Raw genomic sequence first — 26,263 nt, forward strand, 5'->3', positions numbered from 1 at the left:
ATACCCACAAGTTTCACGGGCGACACGGGCTATGCGCCGTTGCTCTTGAACCTCCGCCTCAGTAGCTCGACCCGCAGCTAAGAACTCCTCGAATACGACCAATCTGGCCTCGGCGTACACCCACATGTCATGCGCCTCACGATGCGCATCCTCATCAGGCCTTGGTGCAGCAGTCCGCTTGAGAACTTCAATCTCAGCCGCCTTGGCATCGAGTTCGGCGGTCATAGCGGCAACCTTGATCCGTAAATCAGCAGCTTCCGCCGCTACCCCACGGCCAACCTCCAACTCTTCTTCCACAGACTGGAGAAGAGTCTCCAGCTCAATGTTTCGAGCCAGGGCGGTCATCAGCTGCTCGTCGATCTGCTCCAACTCGGCCACCCTCCGTTTCAGCTGGGCCTCCGACTACTCCAAACCCTCACGGAAAACCCAAAATTCCGGGTCCTGTTTGAGTAGGTCCGCCAGCGCCTGATGCTTGACACGGCACCGCCGATATTTCTTTACCACCTTGTTAAAGGTGGCTGCCTTCCTTTGCGCTCGCCGGCAACCCCCCGGGATAGTTCCCCGTCGCTAACCCCTTATAACGTTTCACGCTCAGCGGCCGCACATAGCAGGGTCATATCCGTTGCGGCCTGCTCACTGTGTTGCAATAGGTTATACCCTCTTGGGATCAGAATTCGGCGGTTGGATCTACCTGCCGTCATCCCCACACGGGCCGGACCCCGCGTTAACGCATCTGCATTCGCCTGGGCGGCCTTAGGGCCCACCCTCTCGGTATCATCACCCGCTTCTCCAACGGCAGTCGACGAGCCGCTCTCCGGAATACGTGTTGGGCTGGCGTCGAGAACCGCCCCCCCCTCCCCCTTGGGGAGCCGACCTCCCGGAACGGATGGCATCTGCCATAAAAATTGGCCTCGACTCCCGATGGGGCTCGCTCGCCCCCTCGTCTTCTGTGGCTATCCCCTTGCCGGTTATCAACCGACGTCTTTTCCTTTCCGGCGGCTCCTTGCTCTCAGGAGTCTCCTCCACAGCCCGTGGGGATGGCATTGAAGAAGTCGCTCCCCTCGTGGACGCCGCCACGGGCAGCGGTTGAGGAACCTCCGCAGCGCCCTCACTGGGCGAACCACAGGATATGTATCCGTCTTCAGAATCAGTCCCCGCCCCAGGTGAGGTGACGACGTTCTTTTTCTTCTTCTTAGAAGCGCTCCGACCTGCCAACGCGAATAAGTCAGGAAACAAGAACGTAGGGAATTCCCAAATCGTAGCCAAAGAATTACCTGACGGGCCGTACTTTTGAAGAAATGCAGCCCAGGTACGACATTCCTCCGCATAAGGTATTATTCTTTCCACCCATGATTTAATGTCATCAATGAACTGGGGTGGAGAAGCCCTCGCTGCGAATAAAAAAAAAGGAGAAAAGCAAATAAATCACAATGGCCGTATGGTCAAAAGCGCAAGCAGTCCTGGACTCTACGAGTAGAAATACTTACGTTCTGGATTCCATCTTTTCGGGAACCCTTCGGGATTCGACACCAGGTGCTCCGTCCTGATGTAGAAATATTTACGCCAAAAGCGGCGGTTGGGCTTATCATCGGCTTTAACAACCAAGCCCTTTGTGCCACGACCTTTTACCCGCAACATGGTACCCCTCAGGTAACCAGGGCTGAATAACTGTAAGAGGTGGTGGACCGAGACGCTGCACTCAGCCCTGGCCGCATAAGTGGTCACAATACGGCACACCTTCAAGGTGTAAGGAGTGAGCTGGGCCGGACACACATTATAAAAACGGCAAAGCTCCTCCATCAGAGGGTAGATTGGAAGATTGTAACCGATCAAGAACGGGTACTCATAGAATGTGCAATATCCAGGCCGGTGCACATTGACATAGTCCGTCCAGGCCGGAACCATTTCCACGTGGTCCGGAATATGGTGCGTCTCTCGCAGATCATCTAAATGGGATTGTAATATAACGCTGTGCTCCCAGGGAAGGTCTGGGCTTTTAGTTGGAAAATCCCTGCGGACATGCATCTCCTTCGGAAGGACGTTGTCTACGCTGAGAGGAACAAGGGCCTTCTCCGCCTTTTCCCCTTCACCACCGGAAGATGGCGGAACCCTAGACGGGGCATTATCTTTGGCCTTTTTACTACTCTGTCCACGTTTTGTCATGATTATACTGCGTAAGAAACGAAGCACTGACGATAGGAAGTGTGGTTTCAACAGAAGTGGGAGAGTCCCTCACGAAATAACGGTTACAGGAAAGAAAGACAAACGAGTATATCAGAAAATGCTTTCCGAAGGCTTGAAAGTGGAATCAAATCGAACCTCTCTCCTACTTATAGGGATAAGTTGCGCAGGAATCGAAGAGTCATGATTCAAAACGTGCGCCGGAAACCAAAATGTCACATCATCCTCTGAACCGCCTCGGGGGCAAATATAATAATGATGCATACAGGCGATGACGTCATTCCAAAAAGGAAGCCGCGCGTCAGTGGCTCAACAACGTCATATATTTCACTTCATTCATATTGCCGCCCCGGGTCGAGGTCAAATTCTCCTAAGCCGAGGTTCACATTTCCGCCCATCGAAGACGCCCACCGAATGCGTCTCCAACGAGCGGAGGGACTAACTGTATAGGGTCAAATTTGACCCTCAGCATCTCTACGCCAGTGGGTACGCCCAGTGAGTGTACGCCAACTAACGTAGCGGGTACGACTCGGCCGTGGGGACAAAAGCGACATCGTTTAGGACTCAGTGTCTTCACTAGGGAGACGTTACCTGTCTTTGTACTTTTTATCTTTCGAGAGGGTCTCTTATTATATAAAGGAGACCCTCGCATTGTAAAAGGGGGCATCTGATCTAATACAACTCTCTCATTTTTCTGGCTTTCTCTCTCTATCTCTACTTCAAACGAACGTATCTTATTGAGTTCATACTGTCTCTTTGCAATACTAGATCTACAACAATATTATCATCTTTGCATCTCTAGGATTATTATATTTGATTACGATTTACCCTTTTCCTACTTTTGATTGTTTTTTAGCTTACAAAGTATATTGTTAACTTTTGAGCCAAACAAATATCAAGGTTTTAATTTTCCTTTTGTGTATCATCATATTGTGACCGAAATGGAAAAGAACATGTAAACGAAAAAGAAAACACAAGGCATCCCACGTTCACACACGGTTCAAGGAAAGGTCGCACACCCTAAGGGATGTAATGTAGATAGCCTAACCTAATGCAAGCATTAGTGACTACTTCCATGGTTCGAACTCGTGATCTATAGGTCATACGGAGACAACTTTACCGTTGCTCCAAGGCTCCCCTTCTAAACGAAAAAGAAAATGAACAGAAATAAACTTAATTGAAATGACAGGTCAAAGAATCAAGCATGAGCTACATACTTGTAGTTCAGCTCTCTGAGCTGCTGCAAGAGCCAATTGGAGAGTGTAATTCGACGTATTGTCAACACTTACAAGGCTAAATATAATTCTCCATGTGGTAGCATTATATGTGTTGTTTCCTATATTCCTGCAGAACAACAGTTTTCCAGAAGTCTCATTGTTATTCAAATTTACTAATATATAGTATGTCGGAAAAGGAAAAAAAGAATGAACATAACACACATGCACACATTTAAATATGTATGCATGTAATATAACCCGAATACAAGAGTCAGAAGAAGCTCGAGTGGGTACCTGGTAACATGAGCAAAAAACCAGTCTGTTGAATAATTGCTAGTCGCAACATTGTAGACGAGATCATTTTCAGGATATAAAGCACTATATTGTTCCCACAAACCATACTGTCTAAATCTGCAAGGCAAAATGGAGTGAATTATGAGTTCTACAATTAAGATAACTAGTAAATATTCAAAAGTACTCTCTTGGAAATTACTAAATCCTACAAAGTGGAGGCTAAGAAAATTTGAGAAGTTCGAATAAAAAAGTTCGAATGAAAATAGGTGATACTGGAATTAATTTCAATATAAGTAGGTATGAAGATTTTTGGAATATACATTGATTCAGAGTTGTTTTCGTATAAATGAACTTTAAATTCTGGAGGTGGTGTTGGAACAAAGAATTCAGCAGCTGTTCGGTCTGGCACACCGATTTCCCAAAGTGTGGCTCCATTTCGTGGAGGATTGTAAACCAAACTCCCTAATTCAATACTAGAACCTGTATTTTGATACAAATGAAAATTGAAGAAAAAAACAGAGTAGATGAGAATTGAGATAAGAGCATCGGAATTAGGAAATATAGGTCACAAAAGAGTCTCATCCTGAACAAAATAGAGTTAAGAAATACTAACAAAATGGGTAGGTAAGAAATTAAAACCTGGAGTTACTTGTACATCAGAAGTGTATTTGTAATCCCCAATAATTCCAGGGACGGTTGCATACAAGTAATATGTACCGGATATGACATTCTCTATAGAAAAATTCCCACTAGCATCTGCTTTAATCCAAAACTGATATCCCTGAAAATGAAACGAAATAAAGTTATTAAATAAATATAATTAAATAAAATTACTTTAGTTTATTAATAAATTAATGAATCAAGCAACTTTACTTTGTTTTCTCTTTGCCAAGATCCAGCATCTCCTGGTGGTGCTAACCCTACATAAGCGTTGGATGCTGGTATTAAAGTAGTAGTGCTGAAAATACAATTTATAGATCTTAAATATTAGTGCATTTCTATTTAATTGCACATATAAGTTCAAAACTAGTCACACTTCAATAAAGAGTTTTGGCAATCAAACAACATCATGACATTTATGATGCACAATAGTATCTACGCTTGTACAGAACTGATTTACAACAGATTATACATCAAATCCACAATACTCAAAGATACTCCTCTTTCCGCTAGTCATGCACAAATAATGCGGACGCAGATACTAAAGAATGAAAACACCAGAGGAAAATACCTGTCATTAACAAAAAGTTGGCCTCTAACTGCTCCTCTTTGATTAGATTTGATGTAGTCAGTTGAAACTAGAAAATCATAAGGCCAGCTTGCGGCTTCTTGATTCATCTGTAAATTTGACGGGGAATTCCTTCAGCAAATATGTTACTAAGTGTTAACTGAATTCACTTTGGAAGACAGCCCAAATTGGTATTAGCATATAGTAAAAGATTAATATATTACCCTGTTCTTTGCATCATCCCAAAGTATAGATGGATTATCCTTAGCTGATGCATTTGAGTTAAGATACAAATATACAGGGCCAATAACTTTTTTCCATGGCTCTCCTTGTTGAAATTTGAGTACCAAATCTTCACCAGCATAATGCCTACTAACAAATACCTGATATTATGATTAAATAGTCAATATTCTTAAAAAATAAAAGAGAAGCAAGTGCTACTAACCGGTATTAAAAAACTCAACACTTACAGAAAGTACAGTTGGACCAACATGTGAAGTGAGATCTTGTTTGTAAGGTCCTCCGGTACGAAACTCATCACTCGGAATTATCATCCAAAACCCTACAGGAGGATTAGCACCTACCCACCCATGAACTCTATCGTCTTTGTTATCATTTACATAGAAATATTTGTCATCCACCTACATATGTGTAGATAAAAATAAACATCAAGGTAAATAACAAATAATTTTTTTGATTATGTAACTAAATGTAGCTCCATCACTTGTCCGAACTATCGAGTGAAACCTTTGAATTATAGATTGCACTTTTCTCTCTAGGCTGAAGGAGAACATGTTCATACATCAAACAACTTCATTCTCCTCCTAACATACTAGATACTGTTGAACATCTAAGTAAATAAATAAAAGTGTCTCATCTTTAACAGATTAAGCTTTAAAAGGAGATGGTCACACTTTGAACAGATACATGGTCTAGAATATGATGGATGTTAGCCTCGACCATTTCATATAGACACACATATTCTAGGTAATTGTAGGATCCTACCTCTCCTTTTAGATCTGGATTAGTTGGATTTGTCAAAAGAACAGCTTCTTTGTAGTCAAGAACCTTGCCCGTCTCTCGATCCACCGGCATTGGCATGACTCGCTGTCTCTCATCCGAGATAGCCATGTAATGAAACCTAGGCATACAACATCCATTTTGTACAATAGAAATTCAATTTTGGGGGGTTTGGGGAGGGAGAAACAGATAATATCTCAAGTTAATGATGAGAAGATTTAGATTCATACATGTCTTGTTGAAGCTTGAAGACAATCCTTAGATTTTCGATGTAGACAAGGGGCCATCCTTCTAAACGTTCAAATATAGCGTAAGTATAAAATCCAGGTGTATCTCGTAGCATCACAAACCTGAAAATTCATCCGATACAATTACATATATAAAATTTGTGATTACAGAAAAAGATATATACAAAATGAGCTTTAACAATGCACTTCACCTTATGTCAAAATTTAATGGAAGTTCATCAGATTGAGAAGCATTCCATGTATTTTTAAATGAAATTTCTGCCTGATTTTCACTGTCCATTATTACCTCAAAACTTGTTCCCAAAAACCTGCATGTGACACCAAAGTAATAGCCTTAATTTTGGATGATCACAACTCACCTATGTTAAATTTTTCACAAGAGAAGTAAAAGTTTACTTTTTTCGAACTCTTTGAAATGCTGTCTGATTCCAGAAAACATCCCAATACCTGAAAATGTCATAATTTGATACTATTATCAGTTATTTCCGTTATTGAAAGAAATTAAAATGTTTATATGTTAATTATACCCTCTATCATTTTCGACATTTTGGGTGGCAAGTAAGTTGTCAATTCCACCATATGATATGTTCGTGACGAGACCATCTGGTATTGACAAAGTAACATTGGTGATGCCATTGCTCATTGTCACCTGAAGAGACATAGCATAAGCACGAGACAAGATGCTACATTCATGCATCAGAGTACAAAATTAAAACAAAATGTGAATGAAGATTTACTTGTTCAGTTTGTATGTCCAATTTGACCGCTGCTGTTGTTGTCAATATTCGCCTGTTTTTAGCAAAAATAAATAGCAAGTCAGCATGCAGATTTGCATAAAGATGACATTTGCTATCAACTTAAAAGGATTGTACAACAGCTAGCAGATCTCCCACTTAATACAAAATGGTTAAAGCTAGACTAAACTGCACACCTCCTGCTGTAGATTTAGATCGAAGAAACCTCTTATATAATCAAATTCTGTCCTTTTTGTGATATTTCACTATGAGTATGTGACTGAAAAAACTTATTTTCGCTTACACCAACTAATGAATACAAGACATGTGCCATCTACATACACTTTTATAACTTCACCATGGTTGATTAATATGTAATCTTGTAAACCAAACAACTCAAGTGTTTCTTCTATTGAGAATTTTGTTAAAAAATACTGTCCAGTTAACTGGGCTGGTTCCCTGTCCCCGATATGTAACGAAAATATTGACTGGTTTACCACATTCATTCATCAAAGCACTTGCCTTGCTTTGGTGGTCTTTTAACCCCCCCCCCCCCCCCCCCGTACTTGGTCCAACCTTCTCTATCAGCTGGTCTGACAGAGGATCATGCTAGGCAGGGGCGGATTTAGGGGGGCGGAAAGGGGTCACCCGAGCCCCTTTCGCTGAAAAATTATACTGTATATACAAGGCAAAATCTGTTTTTTACCTCTATATATTATGTTTTGAATCCCCTTAACAGAGCCCAAAAGTGTAGCTTAGTGGTCAAGGGGTTCAAAACCTTTGTAAGGTCAAGGAGATCCTGCCTCCGCCACTGATGCTAGGGTGAGATGATCCTCTCACCCCTGCTTACACATTACTAAGTTAAAGCAAGGGGTTGAAAACGCACTACAAAAGACAGGAACAACGTCCTGACTAAATAAGAGTCTTTTCAATAATGGCTTGGCCGAAAGCCGTAAAGAAGTCACCTCCCTCCATTCCAGTTTTATTTGGCAATGTTTCCTTTTTAGTTTGTTTCAAAGAGAATGACAACTTTCTAAATTGGGAAATACTTCAACTTTAAACTTCTCAGTTTACCCTAAACAAAAAGCTTTTATTGGCACACAAATGTCATAGAATATTTAAGTCCACAAGCTACAAAAGTCGCATTTCTTTATTAAACCATTTCTATTCAAACTTTGCCACACAAATTGGAACAGGGGGAGCTGGTAAAAAGAAAAAGAAAAAGAGAGCAGGAATTATTCTCATCTACTCACCAGGGAGCTATTATTTTGTTTAATGCAGAATTTCAGACAATTCAAGATTATAATTTGGCGATGCTATTTGAACACTAAGTAGCTTAGAAAAGGAAAATGTGAAAAATCACCATTTCAGCTAAGGAAAAATACAGCAGCAACCTCCAAGTGTTTCTTTAGTGTAAAAATAGCAAACACTTTTAACAATCCCACCACCAACAATAGAATCGAGAGGCAGTAGCATTCATATTCCTCCGAAGAATCCAACCCGAATTATTCGATTCTCTCCAAATTCGTAAGCTTAACAGTATAGACTCCTTCGAAGTACTACTTTCCATGAATTTTGCCACTAAGGATTGTGCGAATTTGCACTTCATCGATATTCTTATTTGGCGAGCTATGAATTTGGAAGAGGACTCGTTTGTTATCATCATCACCGTCTACGACGGATTCCGGCGAATTCGGGCGGTGGCGTTGTTGTAATTCACGGTGCTTCGTAGTGGTGGACCGGTGGTTATCGGATTGAAAGGTTTAAGAGATGTTTTGGGTTAAATTTATCTTCTATGTCAGTGAAAATAGTAGTATTAACCAATTTTCGTACCGGTAAATTAAAAAAATAATCACTTTTTGTAAAGTTATTAAAAAATAACCATTATTTTATTTAAATACAGAAAGTTACAGCATTATATGCTAGATTATATAGCTTCTGTGTATAAATTTTATGCATATTCTTTTGGAATTCCAGCATACGAAAAGTTACAGTATATTATATTACACATTAGAGTCATGCGTATAAATTTTCAGCATATTATATTGTAACTTAAACATATTATAAAATTCTAACATGTTATGTTGGAATTTTTTCGGATTTTTAAGAATATTTTTGTTCAAATTTTTTTCTTTCACGAAAGAGTGACTAAGTTTCGATCGTAACTATTTTTCAATTACAATTATAAATGCTATTTCTTATTTTTTTTTTTCCCCTTTGTCACTCGCCTGTAGAGTTATTCACTTTTCCTTGTTTTGTATCAAAAGTCCCTCTATTTTTGCATCTTAGGCATAAGGTCACTCACTATATCTTCTAACTTTTTTAAGCCAAATAGTTTAAAAAAAAATAATAAGACTACCCATTAAAATCCCCTACAAGATCGTCTCACTAAAAGGGTAATTTAATTTGAGCAAAAGATAGTTTTTAAAAGGGTTATTTAATACTTATGAGCAAAAGTTCATTAGCGTTTCATATTTTGAGTCCCGAAGTGGGTCAAAAAATAATTCTAGACCAGCCTTGTTATTTTTTAAATATTTGACTTTAAAAAATATTGAAAAGTATGAGCGATCTTGTGTGTAAAATAAAGTAATTTTTGTGATATAAAATAATGAAAAGTGATTTTCATGGATAAGTACCCTAAATTAAATGACCTTCTAAGTAATAACTTTTCACATGTGATTCGGTGAGTCGGTATTTTTTATTTTTCACCTTTAAATTAAATAATTATAAACTGGTAGGGTCTATTCTTTTTTTTTTCTTTTTCATCTTATAATTATTTGGTATTTGTTACACCTATATACGACGTTTCCTAATTCTTATTAAGAATTTCTTATTCTTAGAGCTCAAATTCAAAACATCTAATTAAGACGGCGATGGTAGAATCTATCATTCTATCTAAGCTCACCTAAATAAGTTGTTTAAGTCGGGAAAAATGAAAAAGGAGGTTTAGGATAAAAGGACTGACTATATATGTATTGATGTGGAAAAATGTAATTGCACTATCATAATTAACAGGGTGTTTCGCTAAGCTTATAAGCTGGTCAAACTAGCTTATAAGCACTTTTCGGCTTATCTACGCGTTTGGTAAAGTTAAAAGTGCTTATAAGTTAAAAATAAGCTAAAAGTCATAAGCTGGTCACCCCCAACTTATGAATTTTTTGCTTAAACACTTTAAGTTTGACCAAAATTTTTACTATTTTATCCTTAAAATATTCTTTTTTAGAACAAAACTCTTACATGGATACTCACTGCCTCAAGTATTATTTCAACCCCCCCCCCCCCCACACCTCTTCAAGTCTGCAATTCTCATTGACTATTTAAGATAAGCAAATTCTCTATTCCTTTGCATATTTGTATCTATGTGATTGTGTATTAATCTTTGAACTGTATGTAATAAATGAGGACATATCAAATTTTTGGTGCATTGCTTTCTAAGTGTTGTGGTGATGAAGACAGTGTTTGTTTCTCTTCAAATATTTATTTAGGTTTATTTTTTACTTAGAAACTTTTGTCAATTTATTAATTATTATAACTTATGATTATATGCTTATCATAAAATAAATTTTATTTATCATAAAAGTTTTCTTATCTAAGCACAGTTGTATTTAAAATAAAATGACAAATGAAATATTTTGTATTTGAATCGATCTGGAATCTAAACTTTTGAAGAAATTATGCCCTTACAAGTGTAAATAGTTCTAAGGTTATTTAAGTCATTTTAACAGAAAAAGAGCTTATCAGCATTTTTTTTCTCAAATACTGCAGCAACTTATTATCAATTTCAGCACTTGTATCCAAACACGTAACTGCTTATTTATTAAATCAGTTTTAGCACTTAAAAGTATTTTTCAACACCTAATACTTATCAGTTACTTCAAATCAGCTAATCCAAATGGCTCTAAACCCAATTTCAAGCTTTATTCTGCAAATAATAATTTAAAGGGATTAACTCCAACACACTCGACACATAAAAGAATATTTGCACTCTCAAATAATTGCCCATAATCAATAGGATTAGTAACCTATAAAATACTACAGGTTAGACATGTTAAAATAAGTTAATATTATTAAAAATCTTTAAACTTTCTTTGTATACAAGTTAAATCCTCAATAAGTTGAGCTTAGAACAGAAGGCTAATTTTCCACTATTTACACGAATATTACATGCATCTTAGTTTGCTTATTCATTAACCGATTAAGCTCTGATTTCCAAAAAGTAAAAACGATATGTACTTCCTATCGTTAGAAAAATAATGGGATTAAATAATCTGGCTTCGATAGTGTAATCACTCTTTTTAAGGAATTTAACTTTCTCACTTTGTTGCTACAGGGATAATAGCATAAATCCTCAAGGATTTTGCAAAGCCACTGAAATTCGAGTTTCATCAATTAACTCGAACAGACTCATCTCTTCATAAAATATGCACCTTTTAAAATCAATAGTCACCTTTTTGAATTTTAAAAGTAAACTGTTAAAAAACATTTTTCTAAAATTAATTTAAAAACGTTTTTAATTAATTAATAAAATAATAGATGACTAAAATATTAATTTCGGGCTACTTAATTGGCCCATGTACCCAATCTTGACTATCAATAATATAGTCAAATTCCAATTTTCCTCCAAAACGTCCTTTAAAATATTCAAACTACTCCCTCCGGTCCACAACAAGTGACCAATTTGCTTTTTTATTTTGGTCCAAAATAAGTGTCCATTTATATAATCAAGAAAAAATTCAATTGTTTTTCCAAAATTACCCTTATGTACGTATAAAAAGTCATTTACTCCTCACATTTGAGAAGAGAAGTAAGTGCTACTATAACTATGGTGCAACATTTAATGAAGTGTAGTTTAGTCACACTAGTTATTTTCGTCTAAAATTTAGTATTTCCTTAATGAGTGTGTCCAAAACAAATTGATCACCTATTATGGACCGGAGGGAGTATATAAGATACAGAAATGCTTTTAAATACTTTTTTCTTTCTTTATTTTTCCGACAAGGGACAAAACAACCTTTTCTCAAATACTCCCACAAACACTAACTAATGTAACACCTATTATGTTTGGGAGTGGATTTATATATTAAAAGTTAAATATACTTACCCATTGTGAGGACGACAATCAGCTACTAAGAATAATGTAAAAGCAACCGTTGTGAATTCCAAGACATATAAGCTTAGTTGCACATTCTTCCCCATTATCTGCATTTTCATTCAAAAAATGATTTTCTTTTTCCGACCTGCAGCATTAACAAAGTAGAAATATTAATTATCGCAATTGATCTAATTACATGACATTTACTTTAATATTATATATGCAGTATAATTTTTGAGAGAAGGGATTCCTTCTCCGCTACCACGGCTCCACCCATGGTTTAGGTATTCAACTGTCGAGCTATCTTTTGGGTTAAAACACAAAGGGACAAAACCGTGAGACTCTAAAGATTAAACCAGAACGGGCAATGTCTTGACAGTTAGGCCTGAGCCGTTACGCACAGCTAAATATTTCATGTGCTATGGTTGCTGAAGCCAGGAAATTAAAGCTGCACAATAGGAGTTAGAAAAGGGCAGTTCGGTGCACTAAGCTACCGCTATGTGCGGGATCCGGGGAAGGACCGAACCACAAAGGTCTATTGTACGCAGTCTTACCCTGCATTTCTGCAAGAGGCTGTTTTCACGGCAGCACAATAGGAGTTGGTCAAGGCTAATTAGGACGATCAGTACCTAACACAAGTAACGCCAAAATCTAAAGTGAGACAGTCACGGGCGTACGTAGCATAAGGACAGAAAATGTAGTTAAGTACTTAGGTTCAACTTTTTTGACTTCAGTAATATTTATATTTGAAACTATTTTCAGAAAATAAATATTTTACTGTATACACTATAATTACCTATAGCTATAATCAGAGGTCTGCCTCTTGATTTAAATATCGGGGGTGCACTTTTCGATTTTTGTAAACCATTTGGTAATACTTCCATTCCATCAAGAATATGAATTGCTTTTACGACTCTATGAATATCACCATATGAAGATAAAAGATGAATTAACATGAAAAGCGAAAATAAAAAGATAAAAACAGAAGAAACCCAAAAAAAAGAAAAAAAGAATATAAGTATAAGAAGTTATTTGAGATTTCAGCCATTGTTACATACCTCTCTGTGGATTAATTTCTTGTTGCTTAGCTCTAGTTTTGCTTTCCTTCTGGATGTGTCATACGAATATCTTTTACTTCTGGCAAAAACTTGGGAGAATGATGACTTTAAGCTTTTATAAGTTGGACAGCCGTATTTTTAAATATATCATATCATATCATGATTTATTAACACATATAGGAGGAATACTACTTTGTTACAAAGATTTATAAAGGTAAATATTTAAAAAATATTCTAACTACCTAGGCTATATGATTTTTAGAAATATCTACTAGGAAAAGTCATATATGACTCCCTAATAATAAATTCAACTTAGATGCAGATCCTTTATTTTCTCCATTAGATTTCCTTCCTTGTTTGTCCTGCATTTTAAAGCAACACATATAAGTACTTTCTAGCTTCTTTTACTTTTATCTTGAGCCGGAGTCTATCGGAAACGGCCTCTCTACCTTCACAAGATAGGGTTATGGTCTGCGTACACTCTATCCCCTCAAACCCTACTTTGTGGAATTATATATACAATCAGACCTCTCTATAACAACATTCTGATATAATAGCCATTCACTATAAAAGCCGAGTTATTCTTGAAATCGAATATTATGTCCTCTATAACAGAACTTCACTATAGTAGACAAAAAATTTCGAAACAAATAAGACTGTTATAGAAAGGTTTGACTTTACTAGGTTTGTTGTTGTTGTTGTTGTTACATATAAGTACTTTTTAGCCAACTTATATAGGTCTTTCAATTTCCAATCGCTTACCAAAATAGGCAGATTTGACTTATATCCATTAACAGTGTAAAACATTATCAATGTATTTAACTTGTTGTAGCAGGTAAACTGACTTACTTTTTAGGTTACTAATCTAGCTTTTTGGTGATTTATGATAGTTTAAAAACTCTTTGACCATGTTAGCACGTAGAAGTTAAAGTCTTTCTTACTCTCCAATTTTGATAAGAGTTGGTAGTCATTTTGTATATAAAAGAATATGATTTTTATTCTATTTTACTATTGTTTTCAGGTGCAGCTTATGTTGGTAGAATAACGAATATTTTAGGTGCCAGACGAAGCAAGAAGTAGGAAACAATTTGTTATGGTTTTTGGTAGTTCAGTGGTTGGTTGGCTTGCAAGTTTCGAGTCGTACAATTAGGTAACTATTTGTTGTGATAGATGATCTTTACGATTTTCTTTGTTCATGTGCTTTTCTTTTGCTTTCAGTATTGCTTCTGTTACTTTAACTTTAATTTATGACATTTATCAATGCATTAATTCATCTCAAATGATTCACCATTGTTCTTCTCCTCAACGAATTAATTAAGTTAAAAAAATATTAGATTCTCACCCCTAAGTGATGTGGTGGCCGAATGGATGAGATTCCTCCATGATAACTATAGATTTTCAAATTTTAGCCCTAGCAATGGAGAAACTTCTGGTGGGAGAGTTTTCTCTTTTGATAGGTAATACGCAACAAACTTCAGATTAATTAGCTAGTGAGTTTCGGACACCAGTTGAATAAACCGAACAACATACAGATTCTCAAGGGCCAATAAAGAGTATAAAATGTAAACTTGAGGAAGTATCTACACAAATGTTTTGTGAAAGTTATCTTTTGATGGTGTTACTGAAATTATGTTAAATTGACATGTCAGTTAGTTGGTGCATATGTGCACTATAAGACCATTGTACTCTGTTTCTTATGCCTAAGACGAAATACATTCTCATTTCTTCTTCTCTCTATCTTCTCAATTGTTGTTTCTACTCTATCGTTAGCTGCAATTCAACATGGTATCAGCAGAGCGAGGATCACTAGGACTGTAATTTCGATCAATTTTCCGGCGAAACGTAGATCTGAGGAATTTCAATTTCGAGCAGCTATGGCAGAGAATGAGGTGTAGGGTTTTTTTTATGTATTTAATTAATATATTTAATACTTAAAAGAGGGTGAATGAGAAATTGAGGGAAATGAAATTTTTGAGTAAAATTTTAAGTTTCCCTCCCGTAAATGGACATTGTCCCATATTGGAAGAAGAAGAGGTTTTTTATGGGTATATAAGCAATCGCTCTTCTTCTAGCTTTTAAAGAGTTGAGAAGAAGGCAAACCTCGCGCCGTCGTCGTTGCTTGCTCGGCTCGGCTCGGCTCCGGATTGATTAACTTTTTGGACCAAATTTATTTGTTAATAGTAAAATATTAACAGAAATGTTATTAAATATTTGTTTTAATAACAGAATATTAATATTAAATCCAATCCGTTTTTCTGTTTTGGTAACAGAAAATTAACTACCTTCAATTTTCCCTCTTTATTTTTCCTCTTTATTGTTGAGTAAATGGCCATTTATGTAATGACATTTATGTTGTGCCTGTTTTGCATAAACGGCCATTCTGAAGAGTTGCACCTCTTCAGATTTCAGCCCAACTTTGGCTATAAATACAACACTATTCTGCTCAGAATTTCACTACGATTTTCTGAGTTTCTTCTCCTTCTTCTGCATACTTTTAGCATCAAACAAAGTAAAAGTAAGTGTGATTTGCTTCCGAACTTTGTGTTCGCTGAAACACTGGGGTTTGCAGTACCACTACACCAGTGTGTAATTCGTTCTATCCTGGGAGGAAATAATCCATAACCTTGGGTACTAGGAGGGGATTAAATTCCTTAAGGAAACACTGTGAATTCAGTGGGCTCGAATTGGTTTTCTGTCATTTCTGTTTATGTTCATTCCTGTTTATATTCATTTATATTTTCAGAATTATTTTACAAATACAGCATACTAACATGAGGTCAGCTCACTAGATCACAACCATCCGCTATTTTTGCAAGCTTCAAACGATCCAGGACTTATCTTAATTCCGCTCAAGCTCACAAGACCATAAAACTATGCACTGTGGAGCAGGAAAATGAAATTGGTGCTCTAGGAAAAGAGCAAGCTTGGATTTGTGGATAGATCCTGTGTGAAAAGCATGTATAGAGATGAATCGGCAGAGCAATGGGAGAAATGAAATGCAATTGTGCTCTCGTGGATTGGAAGTACTGTCTCAAATGAATTGATGTCAAGTATCATATATGCATCAAATGCAAAAAAGGTATGGAATGATTTCCAAGAGAGATTTGATAGGTCAATTTGATGAGAATCTATCACATTTGGAATGTTATTGCAACTCTAAGGCAGGGAACTGATTCTGTCATTAGTCACTATTCTAAGATGAAGGATCTATGGAATGAACTAGATGTATTAGCACCTTTAGCTTCATGTGACTGCAAAGAGTCAAGGCCTTCTGTCGAACACTTGAAGAACATTCGTCTACTGCAGTTTCTTATGGGGCTAATTGAAAGCTATGGTAATATTTGAAGTAATGTTTTAGCTAAAACACCAGTGGTTATTGTGAAAACGATAGAGTAGAAATAACAATTGAGAAGATAGAGAGAAGAAGAAATGAGAATGTATTTCGTCTGAGACATAAGAAGCAGAGTACAATGGTCTTATAGTGCACATATGCACTAACTAACTGACAGCTCATCTACAGCTGTCAACTAACCAATTTAACCACATTAACCTTCTTTTTAACTAACTTTAATTCACCCTAGAGTTCTAATATGTACAGTTTTATCCTCTATATCCCAAGACAAAACTTTATATCCCAAGACTCCCCCTCAAGATGGAGGGTGGAAAAGCATTGAACACCCCTAGCTTGGAGAGAAGAAAAGAATGTTGAGCGACCCAAAGGCCTTTTGTCGTAAGGTCACCTAGCTGAAGCTTTGTCGAAATATAATAAGGTGCAAGTAATCCATTTTTTAATTTTTTCCTGGACAAAGTGACAATCTATCTCGATGTGCTTTGTCCTTTCATGGAAAAAGGAATTTTCTGCAATTTGAAAGCAGCTTTATTGTCACAGTGAAGATCAACTGATTGATGTACTGCAATGTTCAACTCCTTCAACAATCCAACTAACCAAGTAATTTCACCTGCAACTGCTGCAAGGCTTATGTATTCAGCTTCAGCTGAACTTCGACTCACTGTCTGCTGCTTCTTTGACTTCCAAGACAATAAAGAGTCCCCCAGTTTGATAACATACCCAGTTATAGACCTCCTTATATTGGGGCATACTGCCCAGTCAGAATTACAAAAGGCAGAAAGATGAGAGATATGACCCTTCTTGAGGACGATACCAAGACTAGGAGAACCCTTAATATACCTGACCATCCTAAGTGCATCATCTAAGTGAGACTGCTTAGGATGTTGCATAAAATGACATAATACTTGCACTGCAAAGCAAATATCAGGTCGTGTGATAGTCAGATATAGTAGTTTGCCTACTAGTCTTTGATAACATGCCGCATCCTGCAGCTCCTCATCTCCATTGTGTCCTACATGTTTGTCATAGTCTATGGTATTTAGTTTCTGATTAAGCTCTGATCATGCCCAACTATAGTCTTAAAAAGGATAAGCGGTCGCTGCAAATATAATCCGGTCTAAAAGTCCGAAGTCGAATCCTACAGAGAACTAAGGTTTCGCTATAACTGTTCAATATCACTAAGAAGACAAGCTTGAATAAATTCCTAAGTTATAAAGATTAAGATTCTTATATCTACCTAATTAACTAACAAAGTAAAGTAGTAAATTAACAACTAAAGATACTAAGGGTTGGAGACTAAATTAAGGAGGTCTAGAGTTATGATTTCCCCAATTGTCGGAATCCTTCCCGTTATGTCTTCTATAGTTTCTCCTAATTATTCTCTACTAATCATGAGCACTCGACTTATCGTAATTCTCTCTCGAGCAACTACAATAATGTACTAGTCATATTCTCTCGAATAAAGCTAGCTTGCACTTTTCACCGCTCACTATGATCACGTCAAAGCTTCGTTATCTCTAATCCCGCTTTTAAACCGGCCGTATTGATCTCTCATATACCTTAGGAGTGACGTTGTTCAACAACCACCTAAATATATATCCTTTCTCAAGCAACACATACTAAATATGCACAGTCGATCGAGGGCCATTCAATCAACTAAAATAAGCACGTAGTTGAACAAGTAGATAAATTCAAAGGTTAAATTGTATTAAAATATAACAGGAATTCATCCCACAAGAGGTTCCAATAAAACTATAGACAATAAATTAGCTACTCATAATAGTATGTAAAACTACAATACTAAAAGTCATAACCAACAATGAAAAATAGGAAAAAGAAAGGAAAAACTCGTGGTTAAATCTTCCTTCTTGCTCCTAGCGTATTCTCGCCTCCTTGGGTGTTGTCTTATCCTAAAGTTGTGTCTCTCCCTTCAAAAGGACGTTTTATGATGTATTTATATCAATTAGGGTTGATGTGGGGCGTCCTTGATCTCTCCTAATTCGAAAAGGACATGCTGAGTCGCGTGCCAGAGTTGGTGCAACGCGCGACTTCTGGCACGCTCCCAGTTATTTCTTCTTTTTCTTTGTTTTTTTTTGCGTGCCAGGTCCAGCACCAATTGTGGCACGCTCCCAGGTCTTGCATCTCTACGCTTTTTGCATCAAATCATCCAGTTCTTGCCAACTTTCATTCAAATTCATTCCTAAACACAATAAACATGAAATGAGCATATTATATGTTTATAAACATGTAATCTCCCGCAACTCACACAAGAAATAATATGCAAACATAATCAAAACATGCATTTTTCATCATTTATCAAGCTCCATAGGGGTAGAGACAGGTTTGGCTGCAGCTAGTCCTGTGGTTGAGATCAACCCTAGTACATACTTTCTCTGATTCAACAACATCCTATTATCTGATCTCATTACTTCTATACCTAAGAAGTATCTGAGTTCACCCAAATCTTTGACCTTGAACTTATTGTATAATGCACTCTAGCTTCTTCCACAAAAGACATATTACTACCAGTGATCAAAAGATCATCAACATACACCAGGATGACAACAATGTCTTGTGTTGTCTTCTTAGTGAACAAGGAGTGATCATATGCACTCTGTTGATATCTTGCTCCTACTAGTGCATCTGTGGGTTTAATACTCCACTGTCTTGAAGCCTGTTTCAGGCCATAGAGTAATTTCAACAACCTGCAAGCCTTATTCTCCCCCTGTCTCTAGAAATCCTGGGGCAAGACCATGTAGACCTCCTCATAGAGATCTCCTTGTAAAAAGGCATTATTGACATCCATTTGATAAATGATCCATCCCCTTGAAGTTGCTATGCTAAGGACAGTTCTCATAGTTACCATTTTTGCAACTGATTAGAATGTCTCATGGTAGTCCAACCCTTCTTGTTGAGTATATCCTTTTGCAACCAATCTTGCTTTAAATCTCTCAACTTCCCTATTTGATTTGTACTTGATCCTGAACACCCACTTAGAGCCAATTGGTTTCTTGCCTTCTGGCAAGTCAACTATCTCCCAGGTGTGATTTTCTTCAAGTGCTTTAACCTCTTGGTCCATGGCTTCTACCCACCTTGGATCATGTGCAGCTTCTTTGAAAGAATATGGTTCAGTTAGAGTTGAGAATACACTGAGATAAGATTGATATGCAGGTGATAGATGGTCATAGGAGATGAAAGTAGAAATGGAGTAGGCATTATTACTGTGTGGCTTGCCAGTAGTTATGTAGTCCTTAAGCCAAATAGAAGGTCTTCCTTGTTGACTAGACTTTCTAGTTTCTGCTTCTGTTGATGCTGGTGGTGCATGCAACTCCATTGTTGCCTCTTCCAATGTATGCAGCTCATTATCTATTGCTTTTTCTAGTGTATCCAAGATAGGTTCCTGAAATTCTGCTGTCTCAACTTGTTCAGGAATAGGATTCTCATTCACTATGTCTTCAGTCTCATTTTCTTCAACAACTCATGCATGTTCTATGTATAGTTCATTACTCGCATTTTCTACTTCTGCAGTATTGCTTGCATCAGTTGGTATGTGCATATCTTGTTGTGTAGCTGGTATTACAGTTGCATGTGTTGGTGTACACCAGTCTCTATAAAAGACTGCTGAGAAGTGAACAGATCCTCTGAAGTGTCTGAGTCTGCAACTCTTTCAAAAGGAAAACTGAGTTCCTTAAACACCACATCTCTGCTAACAGAAATATTTATATTCTCCACACCATACAACCTATAGTTGTTGATACCCAATTTTGCCCTCACATTTTTCAAATAAGTGTATATACTTTCAAAATATCATGTTGCATCATTATTTAATTTACAAGACTTATGCAAGCATTTTCTATTGATTTTCTTGCATTTAGATTGTTCAAATATTTATTAATTACCCTTTAAATTATTTTGTAATCATCCAAAATTATTATTTTTGCATCCATATATATGCTTCATAATATTTTACTTTGGTTTATATAATTATATTTTGTATTTTTAGGCTATTTAGATAATTTTGCAATAATAGCCTATATGCTATGCATAATTACATTATTTGGGCTAAAATAGCATTTTTATATTTTTATAATGTTAAGTTATTATTTTTAATCAATTTACTACACAAGTAATATTTTATTATCTATTAATTAATTTTTATAAATTAATTTTTAAAACAATTTTCATGTATTTAATTAATAGCCTAATACAAGGCTAATTGCGGACCAATTCAATGGCCCAAGCACCCATACCTTAGCCCAATAACACCCAAAGCCCAATTCAAACGACCCCTTAACCTGGTCGGTACCCGTTTTAAACGACCCGCCCCATTTATCCCTTAATCTTAACCGTTGATCTTTCAAGATCAATGGTCTACAATCACCCCACCCTTTTAATTACCCTAGACCTGAAACCCTAACCCATTCCCCTTTAACCCGCCGCCCCTAAACGCTCTCAATCTCCCCTTCTCTTCTGAAGAACCATAGCCGCCCCCCTAGTTCCCTCTCCTAATCCCACTGATAATGGGATTCGACCACTATTTGCTTACCATATCTGGATCCTTTTGGTACTGGTTACACGGTTGATGTTTTATACTTCAATACCACACAAGGGGGGGGGGGATGATTTGTGTCGTACCCAATTTTTCGCTTAACTTGATTATAGAAGGACCTGGTTCTTCTATGTGTTCCAACTACTACTGTTGCGGAATAATAATTACAGAAATTAAAGAACACAAAGATTTTACGTGGAAAACACCTGGCTCAAAAGGTGAAAAAACCACGATCTACCTTCCAGTAGGATTTTCCCAAACTCTCCACTAAAATCACTGAGCCAAAAACTACATTTACAAAAACTCTTTTGTAAACCTAGGATTAACTCTAATCCCGTTTTAGCACACAGCCTCAACTGTTGCGACAACTTCAAATTAACTCTAACTTGAAAACTCTGAGTACCTAATACAATTGCTTCTAGATAAGCTGAAAGGTACAATATGAAAACACCTACTACAATTGAACTAGAATAAAAGACAGACACTTGGAACTGGTTCTTTTATCTGGTTCAAGTAGCTTCAGGTTTGCACACGTTCAACTTGTGCTTATGTGTGTTGCCTGTAAAAGAGAACAACACTGGTATTTATGGAGTTAGTAAATAGAGATTAACTAGAATTCTGATGCTACTCTTCCTTGGTGAAAGAGTTCTAGTTGATCTCATCCTCTAACTCTATCCTTCTTTTAAGCCGTGTTCTCTTTGTGTAATGTGACGACCCAAAGGGTCATCACCTATTTTTAATTGAATTCTGTGTCTCCGAGGCCTTGAAAACCTCATTTAGAGTCACCTCAATTTGCGTGCTCAGTCCGGGCGCGTAGCCGGAAAGCTTAAATATGAAATTCTGTGAAAAATGCTAAGTTATGATGTTAAAATGAATAAATTTGACCTTGGTCAATGTTTTGGGTAAACGGACCCGGACCCGTGATTTGACCCGGAGGGTTCGTAGGAAAATATGGGACTTGCGCGTATGCCCGGAATCGAATTCCGAGGTCCCAAGCCCGAGAAATGAATTTTTTAGTAAAATTGTTTTCTGAAATTGTTTAAGGAAATTTGAAGTGAAAAGTGATTAGAACGTGTTGGTATCAGGCCCGTATTTTGGTTCCGGCGCCCGGTACAGGTTTTATATATGGTTTAAGTCATTCCTGTGAAATTTGGTTGAAAACGGACGTCGTTTGACGTGATTCAGACCTAAATTGGAAAATTTGATGTTTTAAGAAGTTAGAAAGGATCCATGGATTTTGAGGTTTAATTCGATGTTTATGACGTTATTTTAGCGATTTGATTGCACGAATAAGTCCGTAGGATGTTTTTGAGGTTGTGTGTATATTTGGTTTGGAGCCCCGAGGGCTCGGGTGAGTTTTGGATAGGTCACGGGTGCATTTTGAACTTTGAAAAATAGCTGGTGTGTTCTGATCTGCAGGCTTCACATTTGCGAAGCCAGTCTCGCAAATGCAAGCCATGCATCGCAAATGCGATGGCCGCCTAAATCCTCTGCGATCGCAAATGCGATCTCTTCTTCGCAAATGCGAAGTCGCAAATGCGACTATTGTTTCGCAAATGCGAAAGTTTGGGATTTCTGAAGGGTTCGCAAATGCGAACCCTGTTTCGCAATTCCCACATCTGCAGAGGTCGGGTTCGCAATTGCGAACCCCTGTTCGCATTTCCCATATAGGAGACCTGCAGTTTTACACTTAAACGATTTTGAACCCCATTTTTCATATTTTCTCAAACCCAAACTCACTTAGGCGATTTTCCAAGAACAAGTCTTCTTCCAAATCAATTGTAAGTTAGTTTTTACTCATTTCTCTCAATCATTACTATCTTTTAACATGATTTCAACCTAAAATCAAAGATTTTCATGGGGGAAATTGGGTATTTTGGGTAGAACCTAGGTTTTTCAAAATTGGGGATTTGGACCTCGATTTGAGGTCCGATTTCAAAATAAATTATTTATTTGAGTTCGTGGGGGAATGGGCAATCGGGTTTTGGTTCGAACCTCGGGTTTTGACCATGTGGGCCCGGGGTCGATTTTTGACTTTTTTGGTAAAACTTTGGAAAACTCATTTCATGCATTGGGGTTGATTCATTTAGTGTTTATTGATGTAATTAAGTAATTTATGATTAGATACGAGCGAATTGGCGGTGGAATCAAGGGGTAAAGCTATAATTGAGACTTGAGTTGTGTTCAAGGCATCGAGGTAAGTGTTTGGTCTAACCTTAGCTTGAGGGATTAGGAGTTGAGTCCTAATTGCTATGTGGTATTAGTCGTGTACGACGTATAGGCATGGTGACGAGTATCTATATGTTGGTGTCTATCATGACCGTGAGTCTTTACATCGTGAATATTTGATTTCATTGTATCCTTCATGCTTTGGTGATGATTTCTAGTTGTTGTAAAAAGTTTGTGGAAGGAATTGAGACTTTTGAACATCTTGGAGCATTGGCTCGAGTTATATTATGAATTGTGAAAGTATATGAGATGATTGAACCCTTTGGAGCATTGGCTCAAGTGGTAAAGTGAGTTATGAAGTACAAGTGAAAGATAGAGAAAGAGTTATTGAAATATTCCCTTCCCGGGATTTAATTATGTAATTGTTGTTCCCTTGCCGGGATTTAATTATTTACTTGTTGCTCCCGTGCCGGGATTTAATTGTTAAATCGTTGTTCCCTTGCCGGGATTCCTATATGTTCTTGTTTATTTCCCTTGCCCTTGTTTGTGATTGTTGTTTGGGTGAGGAAGAGTGTAAAAGAATGAAGGGTGATGCCGTGCATTGTTTGCTATTGTGAGGAAAGAGTGTAAAGCACGAAGGGTGATGCCGTGCATTGTTTGCTATTGTGAGGAAAGAGTGTAAAACACGAAGGGTGATGCCGTGCATTGTTTGCTATTGTGAGGAAAGAGTGTAAACCACGAAGGGTGATGCTGTGCCATACGATGTACCATTCCGTGCCAATTCTATTGATTATATGTGAGGAAAGAGAGTAAAAGCACGAAGGGTGATGCCGTGCACGTTTTCATTATATTATTGCTTGGTGAGGACGAGAGTAAAAGCACGAAGGGTGATGCCGTGCACTTATTTGATTTCTGCTTCTTTTTGACATTGTAGTTATGTTGTTCCTTTCCTTACTTGATGCTTTATTCGGAACTGTTATCTCCACGCAACATGTTTCCCCCTCCCACCTTTATTTGTTTATTTCTACTTTGCTCTCCGCTATATATTATACAACTGCATAGGTATATGTGGTAGTCATGTCTAGCCTCGTCACTACTTCGCCGAGGTTAGGCTAGGCACTTACCAGCACATGTGGTCGGTTGTGCTGATACTACACTCTGTGCTCTTTTGCACATATCCAGGCCCCGGAGTAGCATTTGGTCATCAGCAGTAGATTGGGAGCTATCTTTCAGTCCGAGACTCCGAGGTAGCCCTGCTGGCGTTCGTAGGCCCGACGTCTCTTCTATCAGTTTTATGTTTTGTTGTCATTTGTACTCGAGACAGACTATGTTCTTTTCTTTCAAACACTTAATTGTAGTAATCCTAGACAGTCCGTGGATGTTGTGACACCAGGTTCTGGTTAGAGGCATGTGTTGGTCTTCAAGATAATTTGGTTTTTTATTTTATTTAAGGCTTCCGTTTAATTTCATATTCCGCTGTCATTTAAATATTTAATGCTTGTTGTTATGATTAATACAAAGGATTTAAAATAAAGTAGGTAGGAGTTTATGATTTGTGGCTTGCCTAGCTTCTACGAGTAGGCGCCATCATGACCCCCGAGGGTGGGGAAATCCGGGTTGTGGCAAGTTGGTATCAGAGCTCTAGGTTACATAGGTCTTACAATTCCCGGACAAGCTCGGTAGAGTCTGAGGGATCGGTGCGGAGACGTTTGTATTTATCCCCCCAGAGGCTACGGAATTAGGAAAACTTCACACTTGTTCTTTCTTGTCGTGCGGTTTTGTTTCTCAAATGCTAATTGAATTCCTACTCTGTTCTGTCGCAGATGGCGAGAACGCGCGCTTCCTCATCTACCGCTCAGCAGCCTGAGCCCCCAGTAGCAGCACCAACTAGGGGCAGAGGGCGAGGCCGAGGCCGTGTTAGAGGCCGAGGTAGGGGCAAAGCCCAGCCCCGAGCAGCAGAACCGGTGGCGGAGCCTCAAGTTGATTTTGACGAGGAGGTTCCGACCCCAGCAGTTCCGGTGGGCCCAACTCAGGTCCTAGAGGGGTTTATTGCTACCCCGGTTCTTCAGGATGCTCTGGTCCGATTAGTGGACCTCATGGAGAGTGTCACCTGAGCAGACTTGCTTCCTGTAGCACTAGGCACTTCTCAGGCTGGAGGAGGAGTCCAGACTCCTGCTACTCGTACTCCGGAGCAGGTAGCTCCCCAGACTCTGACTCCAGCAGTTCAGCCAGTTGGAGCAGCTCAGCCGGGCGTGGTAGCCCAGGCCGGTGATGGAGCAGCTATGTCTGTCAATGCTTTATGGAGATTGGACAGGTTTACCAAGCTCTTCACTACTACCTTCAGCGGTGCATCTACTGAGGATCCCCAGGATTATCTGGACAGTTGTCACGAGGTTCTTCGGAACATGGGGATTGTTGAGTCCAATGGGGTTGATTTTGCTACATTTTGCTTGTCTGGATCCGCCAAGACATGGTAGAGGGATTATTGCTTAGCTAGACCAGCAGGATCGCCAGCCTTGACCTGGGAGCAGTTCACACAGCTATTTTTGGAGAAGTTTCTCCCTATTACACAGCGAGAGGCCTATCGGAGGCAGTTCGAGCACCTTCAGCAGGGATCCATGACTGTCACCTAGTACGAGACTAGGTTCATTGAGTTGGCTCGTCATGCTTTTATCATACTTCCCACTGAGAGGGAGAGAGTGAGACGGTTTATTGATGGACTCATTCAACCGATTCGTCTCCAGATGGCTAGAGAGACTGGGAGTGAGATATCCTTCCAGGAGGCGGCCAATGTGGCCTGGATGGTTGAGATGGTATTATCACAAGGGGGTGGTCATAGAGCAGACAAGAGACCCCGTCAGTCAGGGAGATTCAGTGGTGCCTCGTCTGGAGGCAGAGATTCATATGGTAGAGGCCATCCTCCTAGGCCTTATCAGTCAGCACTTCAGGTTTCTCACGGAGCTTCAGGTGGCCGTGGTCCCCAGATGTAGTATTCCGATCAGCAGTCCTACAGTGCACCACCTGCTCCTATTAGTGCGCCGCCGCTTCAGAGTTTTTGGGGTGGTCATTCAGGTCGCCAGGGCCAGCAGTCTCAACAGCCGAGGGCTTGTTACACTTGTGGTGA

General features: G+C 38.4%; 2 protein-coding genes across 2 annotated transcripts; both read right to left on the bottom strand.

The window, feature by feature from the left end:
* Positions 1-3,090: 3,090 nt before the first annotated feature.
* Positions 3,091-13,153, bottom strand: LOC109213498 (probable rhamnogalacturonate lyase B). Its single transcript, XM_019377307.1, has 16 exons — positions 13,073-13,153; positions 12,024-12,159; positions 6,926-6,977; positions 6,716-6,837; positions 6,585-6,635; positions 6,380-6,496; positions 6,171-6,290; positions 5,926-6,061; positions 5,391-5,561; positions 5,145-5,303; positions 4,924-5,030; positions 4,566-4,650; positions 4,332-4,473; positions 4,013-4,172; positions 3,693-3,809; positions 3,091-3,525 (listed from the first exon to the last, which is right to left on the bottom strand). The coding sequence occupies exons 2-16, from the start codon at positions 12,131-12,133 to the stop codon at positions 3,372-3,374; spliced, it is 1,803 nt and encodes a 600-aa protein (XP_019232852.1). The 5' UTR covers positions 12,134-12,159; positions 13,073-13,153; the 3' UTR covers positions 3,091-3,371.
* A 6,146-nt stretch (positions 13,154-19,299) lies between these two features.
* Positions 19,300-20,122, bottom strand: LOC109213495. The gene is made up of 2 exons (XM_019377303.1): positions 20,041-20,122; positions 19,300-19,889 (listed from the first exon to the last, which is right to left on the bottom strand). Exons 1-2 carry the CDS (start codon positions 20,120-20,122, stop codon positions 19,300-19,302), a joined length of 672 nt encoding a protein of 223 aa, XP_019232848.1.
* Positions 20,123-26,263: the final 6,141 nt, after the last annotated feature.

This window comes from Nicotiana attenuata, unplaced genomic scaffold (assembly GCF_001879085.1).
Source record: "Nicotiana attenuata strain UT unplaced genomic scaffold, NIATTr2, whole genome shotgun sequence".
Lineage (NCBI taxonomy): Eukaryota > Viridiplantae > Streptophyta > Magnoliopsida > Solanales > Solanaceae > Nicotiana > Nicotiana attenuata.